This window comes from Mustela putorius, unplaced genomic scaffold (genome assembly GCF_011764305.1).
Source record: "Mustela putorius furo isolate JIRA1106 unplaced genomic scaffold, ASM1176430v1.1 tig00000242_pilon_pilon_pilon, whole genome shotgun sequence".
Classification (NCBI taxonomy): domain Eukaryota; kingdom Metazoa; phylum Chordata; class Mammalia; order Carnivora; family Mustelidae; genus Mustela; species Mustela putorius.
The window spans coordinates 5,565,925-5,588,507 of record NW_025421325.1 but is presented as its reverse complement, the minus strand read 5'-3'; the positions used below and the strand labels follow the sequence as shown (position 1 = coordinate 5,588,507).

At 43.7% G+C, this 22,583-nt stretch overlaps 1 protein-coding gene across 11 annotated transcripts in view; it reads left to right on the top strand.

The window, feature by feature from the left end:
* MFAP3L (microfibril associated protein 3 like) overlaps nt 1-22,583 on the top strand; it is a 39,872-nt gene that overhangs the window by 3,837 nt on the left and 13,452 nt on the right. For 2 of the 11 annotated variants that reach the window (XM_004758092.3, XM_004758090.3), the window contains exon 2: nt 17,605-18,031. The exons of 1 other annotated variant lie outside the window; for it this stretch is intronic. In XM_004758092.3, coding sequence (XP_004758149.1) covers nt 17,737-18,031 — 295 coding nt within the window. In that variant the 5' untranslated portion in view covers nt 17,605-17,736. Of the gene's footprint in view, nt 1-16,751; nt 16,992-17,604; nt 18,032-18,075; nt 18,097-19,433; nt 19,672-21,211; nt 21,337-21,778; nt 21,898-22,583 lie in introns of those variants that run through there. 8 more of the 11 variants (XM_045078307.1, XM_004758091.3, XM_004758096.3 and 5 more) reach the window with 8 other exon arrangements.

The window sequence follows — 22,583 nt, the reverse complement described above, 5'->3', positions numbered from 1 at the left end:
AGGGGGCCACGACTCAAGAATGCAGGCAGCCTCTAGAAGCTGGCAAAGGCAGGGAGACAGATGCTGTTCTGGAGCAACCAGAAGGAACACAGCACTGCCAGTTCTCGTTTAGCCTGGTGAGATCCCCTTTGAACTTTTAACCCACATAACTGAAAGATGATACATTTGTATGTTGAAGTCACTAAGTTTACGACTTAGTGTCATAGAAAGGAGCAATAGAAAGCTAATACAACCATTATGCAAAGAAAGACTTGGTGTGATGGAATATTGAGCAGAGGCAGGAGAAGGGGAATGCAATGGTCCTTTCATTGTGATGGTGCCATGCAAAGGAGTTTGGATTTTATCTTGTCACATGTAGAGAAGCAGTGGGAAACCAGCTAAGCATTTTTAAACAGGAACATGGGAGGAACAGACTGCTGCCAGACTTATCTTCCTAAAAAAGCAATATATGGCTAAACTCCCAAGTTTCATACAGCTTTTTGACAAAGGGTGTCCAGCCAGAAGTGGTCAGTGACAGAAATCTAGAACCCGCATGATATATAATTCAGTTCTCCGAATTGTTCTGAAATGGCATTTATATACATCTGTGAAATTAATAGCTTAAGAGACTCTTTTTCACAATTTGTAGAAGAAGGTCATAGAAAATAAAGTAGAAGGGCCAAGTCACATTTTGATTCCTTTGTTTCTGCCCATTGTCCTCTTAGCACACAGCTGCTCTGCTGACTGTATACCGCGCAGACATAACCAGGGAGCCATGAGAGCCCAAATCTAGTGAGCTTTCTCTAGTGCAGTTCACTTGAGATGATGTAATGTCACCTGGGCCAGCTCTGACTGGTTGCTGTAGCTTGTGGGGTGTTTGTGGGCTTGTACAGGCTCAGCTGGGAAATGGCCAAAATCAATTAGTAATCTTCACTATAGGCTCCGTATTTGCCAGGGTATGGATGAAAGCTATGATTCTAGATGACCTAACTTCTGTAAGAAATTCAGTCATTCTTTCCAAACATATTTGTTGACTCTTCAATATAAGGGCTTAATTTCTGTCCTAGAAAAACTTGTAGTTGGTCGAGTTGCCATCTCTGTGTCTGGAAAACCTCACCTGAAGAAATCTACCTTAGTGTTAAAGAGTGGCTCTGAACTGAAGCTAAACTATATGTTAGAAAAAATTGGTAAGAGAAAAAATACTTTCCTGACAACATGGAAGCCCCATGGCTACCTGGGGGAATCCTGGAGGGCTTTTTTTTTTTTTTAATTAAATTTTTTATTTTTTATAAACATATATTTTTATCCCCAGGAGTACAGGTCTGTTTCTGGAGGGCTTTTGAACCAAGACTTAAAAGCCAAGTAGGGGTTTGCCGGATGTGTAAGGAAATGAAGGGCAGCATGGCCAGCCGGACACATGCGAGGAAGTCAGGAAAGAAGAGAGGCCAGGGATGTTCCAGAGATGAGAATAGTAGGAGATCAGTAGGAATCAGAGCATGAAGGATCAGGTATGTCCTGCCAAGGACTTTAGCTTTATACTACTGACAAAGATGTGGAATATGTGCTAAGTCTGATCTTTCGTAGTCTGCTGACTTTGGCAACAGCCTGGTCTGTGGATTGGAGACAGGCAAGACTAGGGGCTGGGCAGTGAGGAAGGAGTCTAGTAGAGGGGTGCCCATCAGAGATCATGAGCACATAAAGCTGGGCCCAACAAGAGACGTGTGGCCATGTGGCCGTGTGGGCAGGGAAGGAAAGGAGGAGACATTGGAAGTGACTCGCATGTAATCAGATTTTGTGTGTCAGGTCCTGCAGAATGTGGAAGGTGCCCTCTCTCTAGGGTTCTGCAGAGCACAACACTTTGCAGGATCAGAGACACTGACTTCCGCTGCAGATGCTTAACCAGAGGGACCTGGAAGGGACCAGAGGAGCAGGAAGCCCAAACTCACAGGTGTGTGTGGAGGAGGAAATCAGAATTTCCTTGCCGGACACATACTTTGTAAGGGAAACATGGAAGAGAGAAAAAAGGAATTGATCTCTGATGGTTCTTCAGCTTCTGGGCAGAAGTATTTGGGGATGCTAGTGAGGCTGAAATGATAGTGATACGGGGTAGACTTCCCTAATTCTGCATTGGAAGATAACTGTCTTAGAGGCTGGGCTGAAGTTGACTCTTTGTAATCCGCGGAAAAGAGGAAGTTTGCTGAGCAGATATTTAACTATAATTCAAAATCTTTCCTTCCATTGAGGATTTGAGTTGGCTCATGGTGCCAGGAAGGCTGTACTCCTTAAGGAAATAAATGGGTTGGAATAAAGTGCTCCAGAATTACTCATTGACAGGTCCCACCCAGTTTAGCCCTGGAGAGCCCTGGCTGGGGCTAATTCACTTCATTTTCATCGGTTTATTAAAGGGTACCTCTCCTAGACAAGAGGGGATGCATCTGTTCCAGGGTCTGTATCTTGCTGTACTCTTTTGGAAATAGCAAGAACTCTGTATTTGTGAAAGTGGGAACTATTCCAAGTTGGCCAGTTAATTCCTTTCTTCCCAGTGGCCAAGCTCTCCTGTAAGGAAATAAGTGGATGTATGTGTAGGCACTATGTTTTCTTAAAGATACAAAACCCACTTTCCTTGGTCTTCAGCAGGGGGAGGTATTTGAGTAAAGACTGCATTAGTATTTGGCTCCAAGCTTCATCCAGGACTTTGTTCTTGGCCTTTACACCCCAGGATAGCCACAGGATGGTTTGAACATCTAGTAACCCCTGAGATACCTTGCTCCTCAGCTGCTAGTGCGAACTTCACTTTGTAAAATTTCTGCTTTGTTACCAAAGACAGGTGCTGGGCTGCGTTGCCCTTAGTAATCACACCTGGGCTTCTGCTCTTGCTTTCTCCCCACCCACCTTTGTGCCATTCCTGTTGTCAGTCCCAGGCTGGAGGGAAGGTTTTATTCCTTCAGGGTTTCAACAACGCAGGATTATCTGGTGTCTGAGTGAGTCTTGCTCATTAGACTTCCCAAAGGTAACTTGGTTTTTTCCTTCTTAAGACACTTTTGAGGAACTTGAAATAATTTCTAGAAAATAGTTACATATCACTAGTACTTTGCTTCACCGAGGGCAGAGCATTTATTCCTGTGCAGCTGGACCCAGGACATACAGTGGCCTTTTGCTTCCTTCCTGCCTTCCTAAGGCGTCTCATCTCTACCTCTGTGCTATGGCTGTCTCCCCTTCTTTAACTGGTGTGTTAGTTTTACATTCAAAGTGATGGATCATCCATCCCAGAATCCTCTTTATCAGTTCTCCTAAGTAACCCTTAAGCCCCCTTATTAATTAGAATTGCTGGAGGAATACTCTGATATCCCAGAGTTCTTGAGATGAGGATGCACATCAGACCCATTGCACGAGCCTCGCAAAAACCTACTCTAACATCAGGTTAGATTTTTAGATTAGATTTTTTTTTTAATTAATTTTTTTAAAGATTTTTTTTAAAGATTTTATTTATTTATTTGACAGAGATCACAAGTAGTGAGAGAGACAGGCAGAGAGAGGGGGGAAGCAGGCTCCCTGCTCAGCAGAGAGCCCGACCGTGGGGCTCTATCCCAGGACCCTGGGATCATGACCTGAGCTGAAGGCAGAGGCTTTAATCCACTGAGCCACCCAGGTGCTCCTAAATTTTTATTTTTAAGTGGCATGCCGTGTTTATTTCTATTCTATTTGTCTAAAGTAAGCCATTATTCCTGCTGAGAAAATTATCCTGTCTCCTTTATTCATCCTTCAGGATTTGACCAACCCCAGGGAACATTCTGTGACCTTTCCATCTGGCCCTCCTCTGAATTTCTGTGGTATTTGCCCAGTTTAGTGCTTACTTATATACTGCTTGGTATGTGGTTATCACCAAGATTCCAGACACCATTAGAGTAAAGAACTGATCTCACAATTTCTTTTTTTCAGCTCACAACAGTTGGTACTAAACATAATAGTGGCCTCATAAGTACTTTGAGTTCAGCTTAACTGATATAACTGGCTCCTGGATTTTTATCACTTAGCTGAATTTGACTGCACAGGTGAGACATCATTAAGAACATCTGGCAAGTGTGTGTAGGGCCTGTTCCCATCAACGCTGAGAGGATAGCAAAGCTTCCTTTAAAATTCTGGGTGGCAATCACTGAATCCATGTTTTCAGCTTTCTTCTGGTTTTTTGTTTAGTTAAGGTAATTTTCCATATTGTCGCATGGAAAAAACACTTAATTTGGGGGAAAGGTTGATCTTAGGGTATGCGCTAAAGTCAAGCTAGAAGATTATGAGTAAGATTTGCTTTCAACCAAATTTTGAAAGATATTTGATTTTATGTCCAAAATTTTAAAATAATTTTTAAAAATATTAACAATATTTCAAAATAAGCAATTTTTAAAAAAGATTTTATTTATTTATTTGTCAGAGAGAGAGAGCAAGCGAGCACAGGCAGGCAGAGTGGCAGCAGAGGCAGAGGGAGAAACAGGCTCCCTGCCAAGCAAGGAGCCCAATGTGGGACTCGATCCCAGGACGCTGGGATCATGACCTGAGCTGAAGGCAGCCGCTTAACCAACTGAGCCACCCAGGCGTCCCCAAAATAAGCAATTTTATATAACGATTCTGACAGCTTTAGGTGCTCATGACGTTCAGAGAGTTTGGCCAAGCTTTGGTATTCACTTGGTGGTCACTGTGCATGACGTAGCCCGGGGGTGAGTGTAGATGAGATTCTGTGAGGGGCTTCTCCTCTTGGGCTGGTGGCTGGGCCTCTGCTGCTTTCACTGTCAGTGTGGACAGAAAGAACCGCAAGGGCCTGCCTGTGTCCTAGGGTAGTGTGAGACTCCAACGGGGTACCATCCATGGGAGTGTTTTATAAACCATAAGTGCTAGGTAAGCATAAGGGCCATTGTTATTGAGCTCTTCATAACAAGTCAGATAGGGTTTGAGTTACAGGATCTCTTCTGATCTGCTTTCCACTAAGATCCAGGTCCTAGTGTCTATGAAAAACACTCAGCATATGGGATTCAGATAAATATTCATTATGTAATTCCACTTTGTGATAATAAGCTGGTAAAGAAAGAAGGAGGAAAGGCTTTTCTAACTATCCTCTTCAGTTATCGAGCATATTTTTACAAATAGATGAAACTTGACTCTGCTGAAAGAAGAAACCCTGGGTAATCCACTTCCTACCGTGAATTTGAATGGCCTTAATCAAACAAGCAGAAAGATAAGGAGTTTAAGGGATGGTTTCAACATTTGATGTATAAATTAAGTAGGCGGTTGCTTTTCTTCTCAACAATAAAAGGAATGTATATTTCAGGCATAGAAAATAGTCCCCAGATACATTCTTTGTGGCAGACAGCTGCCCCAAGTCCTCTGACAGACCCACACTCCCTCAGCCTCTGCTCCCGGGCCCCGTTGGGAGCCCTCAGCCTCTCAGGACCCTCTGTAAGGAAAGATGTGTTTCTGAAGACTGACCTTTAAAGAAATCTTGGTTTATATTTTAAGGTTAGTTTCATGGTAAGGACTAGAGCCAGTTACCCAGAATTTCTAAGAAATGGGTAGACTTTGCAGAAAATGTAGGGCAAATGTCAGTGCCTTGTGAGTTAGTAAACTGAGAGGAGATAGAACCAGTATAAGTTCACTCAGCAGATATCCAAGCCCTTGCAATAAGCACAGCGAGTTTCTACACACAGGGATACGACAGCGAACAATGTCCACAGCAGAAGTCCGTCCATCCAGGTGCTCACATCTTAGTAGGGACAGGATAGTTCACAGTATGAAGGAAAAGGCAGGCAGGGTAAAGGGGACAAGGACTGTTGGGGGTTGGAACACACAGTTTTTTGTAAGATGACCAGGGAGGGCCTTGCTGATGAGGTGACATATGAGAAAGGAAATGTAGGAAGTGAGCCTGCAGGCATCCTGGGGACTGACTTCAGACGGAAGGAATAGTTAAGTGCGAGGGTTCCAGTGTAGCTGGCACATTCCAGGATTAGCAGGGCCCCGTGTGGTTGGCAGGGAGCGAGGGAAGGGTAGAGAGGTCAGAAATGAAGATTGCGAGGCTGCTGGGGGCCACATATCGTAGGGCCGTGGGCAGGCCTTCTCTGGCCTTTACCCTTGAAAGAAGAACCCCTGGAAATGCACCTTGTAATAATTTAAAGTGTTTGTGTTTTATTTTCATTTTCTTTGAAGCTTCCCCATGCATAGATTGTTACTAGTCATTAAAAAAGGAAAAAAAAAAAAGTAACGAATGCTTGGTTCCTAGGACAGTCAGTAAATACCTCAACACCAACCATATTTTGTCAGTGGAATTTCGTGATAAAAATTATACCCCCAAATGGCCAGAGCAGACCCAAGACCTCTCTGTAGTGAAATGACGATCTTAAGCCCCCAGTGGGGGACTGTGGTTCGCCTAGACCAGCCCCTCAGTGCTACAGCCTTGCAGGAATCTGAGCTCATTCACCTCAAGCAGTGTGGTGAGAGTGTCTGGAGGGTGTGGATGGAGGGTCCAAAGGCCTTGGGAGCTTGAGTAGGTTTTCTTTTTTATTATAATGCTTAGGATGTGAATAATACTCAAGAGGTTTCCTTCCCTACGGAGGAGAACGAGTAACTGTGTGCTGTGTGATGCACAAGCTGGTTCCTGGGTCATCACCAAGTCACAAATGGCTTGGCAACCACAGTTCTTGGCCCTAATTGAATTTCTGGCAATAGGATCTTCATTGTACATAAAGAACTCCCTCCTCTTTCCCTCTTCTTATTGAGCACTCACCATTCCATCCCTTGGCCAGCCCCAGCCACACTCCTGGTGGTCACAGAATGGTAGATAAGAAGGGGCCCAAGAGATGGGTCTGTAGCTCAGAGGGATCAGCTGATTCCCAGAGGTCATCTACTAACTAGTAAATGGCAAAACTGAGGAAAGGAGTTTTTAGGTTTTAATCCTGAAATGCTAAACTGGTACCCTTTTTCCAGCTCACCCCAAAATTTCTGTCCTTGACTTTAACCTCAGGGCCCATCCCATTTTTTATCCTAGGAACCTAATTCCAACGTTTTGCTATATTATGATCTCAGTTCTCTGGCTGTAGGGAGTCCTGTACCAAGTTCCTTTTCACACTGGCTATCCCTTGGAACACTGGATGTAGTCCTCTTAGACAGTACTCTGTGTCTTGTTTGGGTTCTATTACTACTGTCCTTCATACTCATGATCAATGAAATACCTCTATCACGGGCTGTCCTGGGGTGCCTGAGTGGCTCAGTGGGTTAAAGCCTCTGTCTTTGGCTTAGGTCATGATCCCAGGGTCCTGGGATCAAGCCCCATATCGGTCTCTCTGCTCAGCAGGGAGCCTGCTTCCCGCCCCCCACCCACCCCCCTGCCCCAGGCCTGCCTCTCTGCCTGCTTGTCATCTCTGTCAAATAAATAAATAAAATCTTAAAAAAAAAAATTTATCACGGGCTGTCCTAGCACTAAACAGTCAACCCTCCTCATAATATCACGTCGATGGAAAACTGTCCACAAGTGCATTACATCTGGCGGGTTGGGAAGCCGTCTGTATCCAGTCAGATGGGGAAACTGAGAAAGGCACTTTTACTATGAAGGCCTGAGGAGTTTACAAAGTATACCAGATCCATAAGAAAATGTAATTGTTGGCAATTGCCTCAGTCTATATATTCTATTTAGGAAAGCAAGTTAAGAATACGGCTTCTGATTTATAGAGCAGTCTCCTGTGCTGCACGGCGGACATGCTCTCTGCCCTCCTCTGTCTGGGCAGAGAGCTGTCCAGCCTGGATCTGCTGGCAGGCAGCTAGGGGTCAGCACCTCAGTAAAACATCTCCCTGATACCGTGGGATCTTCTGGCCATTTTTCTAGGCTGGAGGAGAGTTCTTGCTCATTGATGTGTTCAGCCTTCCAGATGCCCATCAGCCCTGCCTGGCTTCACTCTGGATATAGGGGCTTTTATACAGAGCACATCCAGAACTTCTGAGGAAACGAACGGACTTGAGCTGAAATGAAAAAAAGAACTGAACGTTGGCAGAAGTAGTGTGATAGATTAGCAGGTGGCATAAATAATGGTACTAGGCACCCATTCCGAGTGAGTAGGGAAAATATTTTGTAAGGACACAATTATTTTTTAAAGGGAGAAGACACCAGAAAAAATATCTTATAATAGGGACAGGAAGAGAAAGACAGAGGTGCTTCTGGACAGGCTTTAGGTTTTATAGGTGTAGAGAATCTGATACACAATGGTGTCAGAGATTCAAGAAGAACACTGCCACAGCATTGTAACCCCTTTATCTACACTGTAATGTGTTTTGGGTGTTGAGCTGGGACCATCCACTAGTGCATCTATCCCATTTGTATTCATTTCCCAGGTTTGGTTTATTCCCTTGACCATCAGATTCCGGAGGAAGCATCCCTCGGATCTGTTAAGGATTTGCATTAATGGGGCCCGGAACTATTTTAGCCTCTTTATTTAGAATGAGAATTCGAAGACGCTGAATACACAAGGAAACATCAGTAAACTCTTCCACGGATAGACCCAAGATTAGAACAGCTGTCAACGCATGTTTCAGCTGCTGGGACAACTCAGAAATGGCCTTTGTGAAACCAAGAGATTGTAATGTAATTCAGGCCCAGTCTAGGTTTGAGCTTTTTATCCTACTTCTAAGCCACTAAACTGTGTGATGCTGGGAAACTGCTCATCTTCTGTGGGCCTCCCGTTCTCATCTTGCATAAAGGAAAACCTTTATGAAAACACGTGAGTTTTTCCAGATCGAATATTCTAGTTAGGTGAACAGATAATGTATGATAGACCTGTTTTTATCTTGCCTAATGATAATTGTACCTGCAGAGGAAAACCTTTACTATAATCCTTTTTATCTTCCTCCTTTTTAGAAGATTACACTTCTGGGAGCTTTATTTTATATCAGCCTTACTTTTAATCAGAAAAACATACTGTGTGGGAAAATTGTGGTGAAGATCCAAGGATGATTTCTTAATATGATGCACCACCAAAAATAAAGTATTACAAAGATGGCATCTCTGGGCCTAGGGAAGGTTCCTTTTCAGGTTTGAAAAACAGTGATTTAAAAACAGATCCGTTTTTGAAGAGTCTGTGCCTTTCATGTATTGAAAAAAAAAAAAAACAAAAACAAAAACCTAGACTTCTGTAGAGGCCTGAACATTAGTGCAGTTGGTAAAGTAAAGTAGAATTGAGACCTTTTGTTGTACCTCCTAAATTGTTGGATGAGCTTAGAAGAGCTCATCTGGTGGCCATCAACAGCAGTCCTGCCCATCAGGGTATGTATTTTGTTTTACCCATTAAGTAGCTATGAATTATGCCAATGCCATCCAGTTAACAGACAGAGGGGCTGTCCAGAATGCCACGAGGCCTCACAGGGTCTGACTACTTTCTTAAGACAGTCCTACTTCTTCCCATGAGATGCTGCCATACGGCTCCCAGTTCATAAATGTAAGTGTCGCGGAGGCCGCTTGTCCTCACAAACCTTCATCGGCCAGGACTTGTAGAGCAAGGAGAGTGTGAAGCCAGGGGGAGAGGTCGGTGGAACGGCAGGAGCCACCATGGGCTCTGCTCAGCCACACGGCCGGCATTCGGGCCTTCATCCAAGTGTAGCAGCAACTGGGCAGTGCAGCCCCAGGGAATTGTCAGTGGAAATTCCTAACTCATGTGTTCATGTGTATTTCGCCCACCGTGCCAGGCATTGGTTCTTAGAGAATGAAACACTCCTTTTCTCAGACGGCTGTTGGTATGACCATGGGCACTGCTGCTCCAGAAGTCCGGGGTTCATATCACCTGCTGTATAGTCAGACACTCATTAAGGCCTGCACATTCTAATTCCTCTACCTCTTTTGGATCTGCCCACGTCTTGGCTTCCCCACTGCTGTTAGTCCGTGCCCCGGTTCTTTGTTTCCTTCCTTCCTTCCTCTGTGTCATCAGCCACACTCTGAGCAAGGTGATCTAAACACGAAGCTGGCCATGTCACCTCCCCCTTCCAGAACCTGTGAGTGCTCCCCATCCTTGGTATTTCACACCAGTCCCTCCGTTACGTGGACCGGCCTACCTCAGTCTTCCTCCTCCTCCTCTCTTCTTACCGCAAAGTGGTGCCTAATTCTGTGCAGCTCCCTAAATGTGCAAGGTTCCCTCTAATCAGCATTTTCTTCAATATGCTCTTCCTCCTTTGGGGTCCGCTTCACTCCCTTGGTCTATTTGGTGAACTCCTTTATAACTAAACTAAAGGGCCACTTCTTATAGAATGTTCTCCCCGGTCCTTCCAGACCGCTTGGGTCTCCTCTCCTGTACCCTCAGCGGATCTTTGACCTCTTTCTGATGGAACAGTTTTCACATTTTTAGTTGTTGCCTTACTTTTCTTTCTCCACCTACTAGATTTGCAGATGAATGAGGGTAAGGACTATGTCTTACCTTTATACTCCTCATCCCTGGCAGTATGCCAGGCACGGAAAAATTCCTCCGTTAATGTGTAGTGATTCGGATTGAACTGACCTATCTGGGTACTTCGAAAAGTAACCTAAACACAACGTTCTTCCATTCTTTCCTGTAATGATCCCATTTGCCATCTAAGTGAGCAGTTACTTTTGTGTTATTAGAGGCATTAAGAACTCTACACAGACAGATTCTAGAACATCTGTAGGAAAGAAACAGACAGTATGAATCTTTCTGCAACGTAACTGGACCCATTCAGATAAAACTTACTATACTTAGCACTTACATAATTTGATTCTGGACTGTAGTAATTGCTGCAGGAATATTCTTGTTCTGCAAGGTTTTTGGACTTTGGATTCCCATTGTTCATATTCAGACACCACGTTAGCTACCTAAAAACTCTGTATATGTTGATCTTAAAAGAAATTAGGGGAGTCCACATTAGGGCCATAACAAAAATGGCCTCATTTGCCTGCCAGTTTTAAAAAGTTAGTGTTTAGGGGCGCCTGCATGGCTCGGTTGGTTGGGCGGCTGCCTTCGGCTCAGGCCATTGTTCCAGGGTCCTGGGATCGAGCCCCACATCGGGCTTCCTGTTCAGCAGAGAGCCTGCTTCTCTCTCTCCCTCTGCCTGCTGCTCTGCTTACTTGTGCTCTCTATTCTGTCAAATAACTAAATAAAATCTAAAAAAAAAAAAAAGTTAGTGTTTATGATTAGAGTATTTCAGTGTCTTTCTTCATTTCCCATGAACTTGAGATGTCTTCTTGCTGCATGAGGAGAAACCTATCAAGAATGTGTTCTAAACTAAAAGGCAGCCTTTGTGTCTATGGCATCATTTATGCACAAATGAAAATAGTGGTCACTCTCAGAAGATGTTGTGACAAAATCTAGTTATGTAACTACAAAATTACTCATCATAGTTGATGGGGAAATGGCAGCATGAACTGTGCCAAGAAAAAAACAACAATGTATATTCATTTAGTCCAAACACCCTTAAACAAGGGGCCCTTTCCTCCCAACTCCAGAAATACATGGCCAGCAGTCATGTTTTATTATAGGTGAAGGAACAAAAATAAGATCCAGCAAAGCATTTTATTACATGTTTTTAAGATAAAATACAATCATTGGGAAATAGGGAAGTGGCTGAGTAAAGAAAGGACATTTGATGTCTGCTAAATATTTTCTCTTTTGTTTTATTTATAGAAAATATTCTATGAAAGTTTTCCCAAAGGCCATGAGCAAACACATGAAGCTTAACAATTTGTCCATTGTAGCTTTTGTTAAACCCTGGTTTTGGAATCTGTGGCCTTTGTTCTTGTATTTTGAAGGACTGCATTTTAAAACTGCTGGATTATAGTGCTCATGGTTTAGTCATTGGTAGCTAAAGTCTTTCACAATGTTACAGTGTTATTAACCGAACTTTTCAGGATGCCGTCTGTAACATCTGACGGGCTGCACAAAGTACATTTGTAGAATATTTCTCAGTGCCCAAAGTGACATGATGTCTATATGCTTTTCTGGCAATACATTGTGAATTTATTCCAATTGCCATTGGATCCCAAATAAGTGTGGCTTCATATAGCAAGTGTGTAAGCATTACTTAGGGTGCCCAGTACTCAGAAATTTCTACAGAGCTTTTTGCGCAGGGTTTCTGCCATCAAGGGGCTCTGCTTGTAATTGTGAAAAGAAGTTTCTTCAACACAAAGCTAAGAAAAATGTAAGATCATATGCCAGGGAGGAGTGTCACAAGTTCGGTACAAGCTACAGGCTCATTGGAAGATTAGAAGGACTGGGATGGTTGTGAACAATGGGGCCGTGGGAAGGGGAGGGTGACACCGGGATTGGGTGCTGGGTAGGCAGTCAACAAACATCTCCAAGCGTCACCCAGACCAGCCAGTGCTCCTTCTGCATACTCACTGCTAAGCTCATTTGCACCTGGAGAATGTACTGGAATTAGCTGTATCTCTCTCCCTGATAGATTATAAGTGGACTAGCCTATGGCTTAGTGAGCTTTGTAGCACTCCCACACCCAACTGCCTGCCCCAGACCCTAGCAGTGTGGCCAGCACACAGACCATACTTCAAACAAACAAATAGACAAACAAACCTCAAAGGGCATGGTATGAAATCCGTCAAATTCCTACTGACAACTTTTAATTCATTAGTGTTAACCAGTTAAATGCTTTATTTTAGAAAATAAATGTTCACAGAGTTTTTGAGCAAAAATGCATTGACACAAACAACTTACAAATCACCTGTTGTGATTTCTGTACTTTGATAACTTTTCAAAATAGGAAAGGATGGGAGTGAGATGGTGGAGGGAGGAATGAGTGTGCTACCTGAAATCCTGCATTAAGATCACAGTCTCTGCCTCTGTACCTGTGAAGGTCTCTAAGGGAGCTAGTTATAGTTTTGGAATAGTTGCTGTGTTTCTAGCCCAAAGTTCCTACTGGCATCATTAAAATAAAATAGAACAGCAGTGTCCCATTCTCTTTATTCTTGCTAGCACAAGGTGTTTGAATTAGAAAACCACAGTGGCCAGCCTTTGCTTGAAAACAGTTTTAGAGTTCTGCATTTTATTTATTTATTTTTTTTAAAGATTTTATTTATTTATCAGAGAGTGGGGGGGGGGGAGCGAGCACAGGCAGACAGAATGGCAGGCAGAGGCAGAGGGAGAAGCAGGCTCCCTGCCGAGCAAGGTGCCCGATGTGGGACTCGATCCCAGGACACTGGGATCATGACCCGAGCGGAAGGCAGCTGCTCAACCAACTGAGCCACCAAGCCATCCCTAGAGTTCTGCATTTTAAAACCCAGTTTGATCTTCCGTTGGTTGCATTCTCCCTCATTGTGAAAAAAGAAATGGTATAGTCTATTTACTACACACACTTACTGGAACCTACCTCGTACTTTGTGTAGTCTCTCATTCTCCCCCAAGCTCTTTAGTTAGGCATTGGGTCTGGTATAGGCATCAGGGAGTAGCAGTGACCCCAGATACTGTCCCCAGGATGCTCACTGCAGTGTCTGTCAGAGGGGCAGCTAGTGTATTTTCAGACTCGAGGCCCTGCAAAAGGACCCAGTGCAGAAAATCCCTTGTAATTATTTCCAGGTGGTGGGAGGGCAGTCAGTAAGGTCTTAAAACCAAAAACAAGGTAGGTCTTCTAAATGCTATAATAAAAATCAACTTGAGAAGCGTAATTTCAGCAAAGCATGCTTTATACATTATGCTGACAATTCTTGTCTATCAAGCCGAGGGTTATGTAAGTACAGTATGTACATAAATCCTTAGAATTGTCCTGTACTCGGTGAGTTCTTGGCCAAAAACACACAGCCAGTGAGGGTGGTTAGATCCAGGATCCTGGCCCAGTCTATCTACAACCTGAGGCCATGCTCTTAACTACCATCCTGTACTGAATCGGTCAGCTTTACAACTTCCCTGTTCAAAGGAAACCACGAGTTAGCCAAGTAGAGAAAGCATTTACAAAGTCATAACAGGGTATGTGTCATGCTGCAGCAGCCTGTGCTATCTCCCATAAACCACGATTCCTGCTGGTGGAGAAATGCGTTGGCTTTCCTGGGGCAGGAAGGCACTTGAGTGTATGTGGGAGTGTGGAAGTCTGCAGCACGAAGAAAACTCTTTGTCTTTCCCACTGAAGAAATGTATGGTCTGAAGCTAATTTATCACCCCTGATTTATTTATCTCCTCAGTTTCATTGTCTACAGAATCGGCATAATTATTTCTGCCTTTGGAGAGAGATTCATTTATTCAGTAACTTGTTGTCCGGGAGGACTTGAGACATGGCAGATACCAAGATGAATGAGGCAGACAGAGCGGTTTGTGTGGTACACACCCAAGGAGAGACGTAAACATTAGTGGAACAGAATAGTTTAGAAGTGGACTCACTGTTGATGAGAAGAAGACAAGACAATCCATTGAAAAAATGATAGTCTTTTTTAGAAATGGTGCTGAACTAACCGGATATCCATATGGGGGAAAACTGAACCTCAGTCCTTACCTCATGCCATGCAGATACACACAGCAAATACCGGAATGAATCAGTGTAAACATGAGGCACAAGGGAACTTCTGGAGATGGTGGAAACATTCCATATTTTGTTTATTGTGGCAGTTACATAGTTATATACATTTGTCAATATCCACTACAATGTTTACCTAAAATGGGCAGATTTCATTGTTTGTCAATTATACCATAGTAAAGTTGATTTTATTTTATTTTTATTTTTATTTTTATTTTTTTAAGATTTTATTTGTTTATTTGACAGAGATCACAAGTAGGCAGAGAGGCAGGCAGAGAGGTGGGGGGAAGCAGACTTTCTGCCCAGCAGAGAACCCGATGCAGGACTCAATCCCAGGACCCTGAGTCCATGACCTGAGCAGAAGGCAGAGGCTTTAACCTACTGAGCCACCCAGGCACCCGTAAAGTTGATTTTAAAAAAGAATCATATCCCGTCACTCCTTTGCTTAAAATTTTCCAGTGAATGTTAGGTAAATCCAAACTCCTTACTCTGTCCTACAAAGTCCTAGGTGATCTGCACCTTTCTACTCTGACCATCCTATAGTGTTCCATTTGCTTTTGTTCTTCCTGGAATGCTCTTCTCCCAGATCTAGGTATGGCTGATTCCTGAAGCAGCTGTAGCCCAGGGGCCACCTCCTCAGGGAAGTTCTCCCTGATTACCTGACTTCGCATTTGAGTATCCTGTGGTGTGTTTTCCGAAGTGTGCATCATTAGCCAAAATTCTTATTTACCTAATATTTATTTATTGTCTGTTTTTCCCCATGAAAATATAATATCCACAGAACAGGAGAGATACGTCTTACCTACTCTTCTATCTCCAGGATCTGTAATAACGCCTGCCTAAGAGTTCATGTGCAGTAACTATTTAAAAAAATATTATAATACAGTAATAAAAAGGGTAAGGCATTCAGATTCTATAACGTAGACAATGCAGAAATACTGAAGGTTGCTAAGTAAAAAAATGGCACCATAGAATTTGTGTCGCAGAATGGTTATAGGGATCGGATTGGGAACCGGGGTAAGACCAAAGGCAGGCAGTTTATCTAGAAGGCAGCCACACCAGAAGAGAGGGGGGCTAACCTGAGCCTCAGAAAGAGGACACAAGGGATGGAACAAGCCAAGCAACACTTAAGAGATGGGGTCAGCAACCTGTAGCTACATTCTGAGAGACCCAGGGTCACAGTGGAATTGAGGATTCTGTCCATGCATACCTGAGCTAATGATGGTGCCCTGAACTGATAGAAGGGATGTGGGAAATGTAGCGTAGTTAGCAGATGAGTTTGGCTTGGGAGTGTTAATTTTGAGTTACCTGCAAAACATCCTCCTAAAGCTGCTCCGTGCTCCGTGTTACAGCTGGTAACACCTGTCAGAAATTCAGGAAGGAGTCAGGACTGAGGACAGGGATTTGAGACTTCTTAAATAAAGGCATGAAAATAGAACTTGGGTAATAGCTGAGGGTAAAAAGAGAAGAGGGCCAATGATGAAACTCTGGGGGTTAACTGCCTTGTAAGGACTGGAAAGAGGAAGAGGAACCAGTGAAGAATAATGAGAGGGGTTAAGAGGAATGGAGTGTGGAAGCCAGGGAAGGAACTTTGTTCGTAAGAGTGGCAATTGCCACAGAGCTCCGGCAAGAGAAAGACTGAAAACTTGGCAACGTGCAGTGACTGGTGACTTGAGCAAGAGCTGTTTCAAGTAAAGAGCAGGCAAAATGCGGAATGTAGTTCTTTGAGGAGTGAGTGGCAAGGGAGGGGGAGGAGGGAGTGAGGATAAGATGCAGAGGATTCTTTCCAAAAGGTGGCACAGTAGGAATTCGTGCCTGCACAACCTAGTAGGAGAAGGCGGTCTTTTGAGAAAGGTAAGGATACCACTGGGCTAAGGTGCTTGATTCAAAAGCTTAAGGAGTCTATGGGCATCTTGGGAAAAGGATACCGAATGGACTCAGCACTGATACAGAGATTACCAGATATCACTGAGGGCCTGGCGGGGGTTGAGGTGGTTCTTTTAGTTTGGTAGTAATGAGATGGTGGTGTGATTCTTTCCAGGAGGTGCACCAGCCTCCTGGGTACAGGCCCCGGGATGACAAGCGATCAGCTTGATCACAGTTGCATCCTGGCACAGTAGTTGTGGCGGAAGGATGGGGTGAGGATATTGGGGACTGTGGTCCATGTGATTGGGTCTAGGCTGAGACAGAAGTGGAGCATGCAGGTTGGGATGGGGAGTGGAGATCGAGACTGAGGAAAATGGAAGAGCTAGCAAGTTCAGTGAGGGGAGTCAGAGATCTGGAAGAATGGGCGGGTACAGCTAAAGATGGTAGAACTTCAGAACTACTTGGCACTTTGGAACTTAGAGTGTGGAGAGATGAAAGGTCCAGGGTGTGGCTACATGATTTGTGGATGAAATGGAAGATAGAGATGTAAGTGAAGGTTAGACCTTTGGACGTGAGATGTGTAGCCACCACAATGTCACCCCACTTCTACTAATTTTCCCCTGCCTCCGGGAGACAGATGAAGACCGAAACCAGGGAATTCAGTGAGTGATCACGGGTTGGTGGATGGCAGTTAATGTGGAACAGAGGGAGCTAGATGGGCTGAAGCTCAAAGGAGCATGAGCATTTGCCTGAAAAGGGGGAAGCCATATGTAGAAGCCGTAATGGGGAGTGAGGAGAACGCCAGACTGATTCCAGTAGAGCCCTCGCAAATGCTGGCAGCACGCAAGCTGGGGCCACTGAAATCAGCTAGAAGGAAAGAGAAGAGGGGAAGAAGGACCCCAGGTGAACAGTCAGGTCATCCGCAATAGCAGCAGGTGACAGGGCAGAAGGAGACCTTAGCATGCTAAATGAAGGAAGCCTGAATTGGTTTGGGAACTCTCAGAAGTCATGTGATACAAATTTAACATACAAAGCCTATATTTGTTCCTACTAAGAGCCATATGTTTCAATAGCAAACATAACAAAATTACACTCTTACGATTTCTGTGGAAAAAAATACCTTAACATTCGGAACATCTTCTCGTTTGTGTGTTTGAAAATGATAGAAGTGTATATTTTACATGGGTTTCTAACATTTTATAAATAAAGTATTAACGTTTGAATGCTAGTATTTATGTGTGTGGGTTTTTGTTTGTTTGTTTGTTTTTTAAACAGGTTCTTAATCAGGAACCAACTCTATGGATCCAGGACAGGCTTGTCCCACGGCCTGCTCTGAACAGCTTGCTGTCCGATAGAAGATTCCCATCGGCAAACCATCTCTGTTGCCTTATAGAGCAAGCAAAGAAGATGGATCGATTGAAGAACCATCTGCCTGTGTGCTTTCTACCTACTGTGCCCTTTTTAATCCTAGTATCCACTCTCGCGACTGCTAAGAGTGTGACTAATAGCACTTTAAATGGCACTGACGGGGTCTCGGGCTCTGTGCCTGTCATCATTGCCAGAACTGACCATATCATAGTCAAGGAGGGGAACAGTGCCTTGATCAACTGTAGTGTTTATGGCATCCCTGATCCACAATTCAAGTGGTATAATTCCGTTGGCAAGCTGCTGCAGGACGACGAGGGGAAGGAGCAAGGAGGAGGTAGGCTTTCACGTTGTGTCAGATGTCATCGAATAGAAACAGACGCTGGAAGCCACACGGAGAATGTTAGTTGCTCTTATTCAAGTCCTTTAAAGATCTCGTTCTGTCTTCTTTGCTAAGGCAAGAGAGAGAAATATATATCGTTAAGGATTCAAAGCAGTAATTAATTCATAGTCTTCACTCTGCCACTCAGAAGACCAAGGGCAAACATAAAAGTCTCTTAAAAGGCTTCTTGGAATTTTATAGTATAATGCATACAAAATGTTACAGGGGCGAATGTAAAGTGGATTTCCCATTAGTATACGTTCCATTTATAAGGGAGTTTTATTTCGTTTCATGGGGCTGGCTCTAGTATTCAGTATAGCAGTTTATGGTTAAGCGTCAGTTTAATTCATTGACTGTGGATTTAAGGACCACACTTCCTAAAAGAAGTCTCTGTGCAAAGTTGTCAGCCGCTGACTAGAGATGGCTCTGTGCTCCCCCAGACCTGGCTGAAGTTTCTAGATTGTCTCTTGCAGCTGAGGCCAAGACAGAGGGAGGATTCAAGAGCAAGAAATAACATGTGGCAATAGGGGAGTGTTTGGTTTTTAATGAGTGCCTTTCTGGCCAAGAAATGTGAATCACCTACCTAAGCACCAAGCTTGCTTCAGGAAAGTCTCCAGCCAGAGAGAGGATTGGTTGGGTCATTGTGAATTTGTACATTTCTTGATTGAGATGGGAGAGGTACTTGTCTGAAAACCCAAGCCTGCTTTAATTGATCTGAAGGAGTTAATGTGCTTTCTCAAGCATTTACTGTGTGCAGTAGGGGGCTGAGGGTGGGGGAGTAAAACAACCCTTGTTCCTGAAGCAGCAGCTTACTAGTTTCTGTCACCTTTCATTCATATTGTACTTCCCAGTCCACACCCTTTGACCAATGAGTAATCCCCAGAGAGTGTCTGCTGCAAGAAAACCTACACTCTTAATCTCTGTCCCTCATTTCATCTTCTGTACTCTGAAAAATAGTAGAAGCTAATGTCTTAGGTCTTCTTGGGAGCTGAGTGAATGGCGTTTTCTTACAATTACATGTGGTTGAGGCCACTAGCAGTCCAGCTCCCTGGGACGTGGGGTTTCCTTATAGTGCTCTCATTACATTGCTTTTGGTTAGCCATCCAAGGATGTATAGTATGACAAAGCTTCTTCTCTTAATGTTATATATCACATGTGTATCTATTGGTTTAACCTAGGAGAGCAGAACTCTTTGCCCACCAAGTAAAATTATGGGTTAAAAATTTGGATTACACTTGGAGACAGTGTAATCCAAATCCCTCTTTTACCCACATTTCCCAAGGTCCTACTGTTACTAAGTGGCTTTGACTAGAACCTTCACTACTGATGATGAGAAGATGAGACACCACCACCCCTTAGCCCACAGGTGGTTTCCATTCCTCCCGTTCCTTCCTCCTAGACTCCCAAGTCAAAAGGAAGTGATATCACACTTGTGAGGGGGCAGTCACCGTGGTAACATACACACTCTCCAGTCCCTGTACCTCATCAGATCTCTCCGCAAGCTGGGCCACTGTGAGGAATAACAAGGTAACTGAAGTGAGGGGAACAAGGACTCCAGACCTGCATCTGCCTTTCACATGGATGTGGAAGCACAGGTTATGCCGGGTACCCAGGAGCTGGGGCTGGGGCCCCGAGCCCCTGAGTCTTAGAGGGGAAGACAACTGTGGGAACTTTTGAGCGCTGGGCCTGAATTTCAGGCGCAATATTTTGAGGGCATTCCTGAAGTAGTACCTTTCTCCTTCAAAGAGATCCCCTGTTGCCTCCATTGAAAAGGTCCTTTCAGCTGTTGACTCAGTCCGGCAAGCACACGGTGCACCTTGCCTTCTCTACCTGTGTCCTGCCTGGGAAGCTGGCCTAGAGGGAAGCCCCACATGGCTTAATTGCCCTTTGTTTTGTGGGTGCTCAGGAGACCCTATGGTAACAGCCTGTCCCAGACCCTGGAAGCAGGGGTAGCCACCAAAAGCCTTTGGCGCAGACACCTGCTCCGTCAGAAGCCAGTGCTTGCGTCACTGTGCAGCCGGCAGTATTGCTGATAAGCCAGTTAGCTGTTTTTGAATCTCGTAAGGAAGATGCGCTGCTGACTTTTAAAAAGAACTCATTATACTAGTACTTGATGTTCCAACTCAGCTTTTGTGTTACGATGCGTAGTGATAGTTGGAACATCAGTAACACAGGGTAATACAGAAATGACTACACCTAACCAAGCAGGATACAAGAAAGCAGAAATGAGTCCTCATCATGCAGTATTCGAATTTTAGTGCTCAAATGGCCTATTAGAGGACCCATAAGTCTTTAATTCAATTTCTGATGGGGAAAATGCCCATATTATGACTATGGACAAAAATTTCAGTTTTCAGGCTTAGTCTAGAAGTTTAAATAGAGCAGTGTTTCCCTTATAACTCAACCAAGAGGTAATTGAATGTAGTATGAAAAATGATGCTAATATTCCAGAACATTACCTAGATACAATGGACTACTGTTAAACCAAACTAACAAAATTAATGCAATTTTCATTAATAATCCCTACCATTGAATAAGCCCCCCATACCAAGTTTCAGATACTATTTCTAATCCTTACAACACATGTGATGGGTAGATGTTACTAATCTTTATGCATAGAGATGAGGAACCAGGTAAACAGGATATTACACAACCAGTGTGTGGCCAAGTGTGTGTGTATTCTCCTCTGCCCAGCCAGTATCTGCTCACCCTTTAGGTCTTGGTAGGCGAAAACCATTGAAGAGCATTGAACCCAGATGGGGTGAGTGCGAGAAGTCTTCCTGGATGGAAAGCGCACGGTGATCACCCCCATCACAGTCACAGATGGGTTAGGATGCATGCTACCTCGTGTACACACGACCTGTGCGTGCACACACCCATCGTCAGAATCCAGGAACACACCACCATTAGCATGGAAAGGAGGAATGTCATTTCTTGGTTATGCTGGAGAAGTGAGATCGCTATTATTCATGCCAGCACTGCCAGTCCTAGAAAGAATGGGGCTATTTCCTGTAGGAGCAGCAGCTGCTTTGCCTTGGTTCACTGGTGCTTGTGACTTAAAGTCTGCAGGATCAGGAGAGGCTAACGTGTAATCTATTTCTGGAGGAGGACTTTATTTTCTTCTTCCTTTGGTAGTTCACCGAAGGACATGTTGGGGGTGGTCCACCAACCACATTACAGAAATAACTCAGAATTCGAGTAACATGCATAACCACAAATGGCCACAGACTGCACTGTTTTCACATTTCCTTCTGCTAGAGGTGAGTAGAAATAGATAGTTGTCAGAAAGTATTATGAGAAAAGACCCAGTTATTTCAGGTACGAATTAGCCAGTGTATTTTTCTGTGCTTTCTTGCTCTGATTTTAAGCCATGTAAATGCACATTAGCATCTTTATCAGATGATAAATAGCAAGCATTTCAAGAAAGTCAGCTGGTATAGGCCTTGGTAAACACGCCTGGCTTGTTAGTGATTACGTTTGAAATTCAAGTTAGGTTTGAGACTTGCTGTGGGTTTGTCTCCATAGCCTTGCTGCATTCTTTCACCAAAAATATTGAAGAAAAATAGAACAATCTTTGAAAGTAAACATGCACAGAGTAAACTGAGCTGAACTGCTTAGAGTTCACAGGTGTCACAACTGGAATTCATGGTTACAAGTTTTGCATTTCTTGTCACTCCATTGTTTTTTATCTCCACTTTTCAGGTATTTTGAATAGACTATGAAACGCTTATTAGCTATTTCTGCAAGGGACAGCAAGCTGTGCCATAGCTTCGACCTCCCTGCTTACTATATGTAGAAGGAGGTCCATTTCCACCTGGAAGGTAAATTATTCTTTGCCTCCAAGATCGGCGTGAAGTAGCTAGCTCATTAAATCCTGAAAATGTGCTGAATTCTTCTTTTAGTAGATTCACTAAGATGAAAAAATCAACTTATCAAAGGCTTAAAACAAGATTGATGTAATTATGAATATATTGTGGGGAATTCAGAAGAATCACACAAGAGTCTTTGAGCAAGTGCCTCAACTTTCCTGAGCATCAGTTTTTGTATCTGTAAAATAGAGGCAATCCTTTTTTATTAGCAGGTGGGGCTGAGAGTCTTAAATAAACTATTGTATATGAAATGTTTTGGATAGTTACCTGGAGCACACCAAGCTGTCCATGGCAGCTGCTCTCACTGTTATTGGTAATACTGTCCTGTGTTGTCACAGTAATAGATTCCAAGGGCTTAAATCTATGTTTCATAGTCCAGTGTGTTTTTGAAAAGACAGGAAATAATTTTCTGGGTGATTTCTTATTCTCTAGCTCAGTTTCTCAACCTTAAAAGCGTTTAATTGATACAAAAAATTTTATGTCCCTTAAAAGTTATTGGAAATTTCAAAACAAGGTTGTGACTGCAAGGTTAGCAGGTCTGGAACCCTCTTCTCCCTCAGAGACTTAGCCTTGCCCCAACATCACTCTTGGGTACAAAGGGCCCATTGATAACCAGTAATGCTTCTATCTCTGAGAAG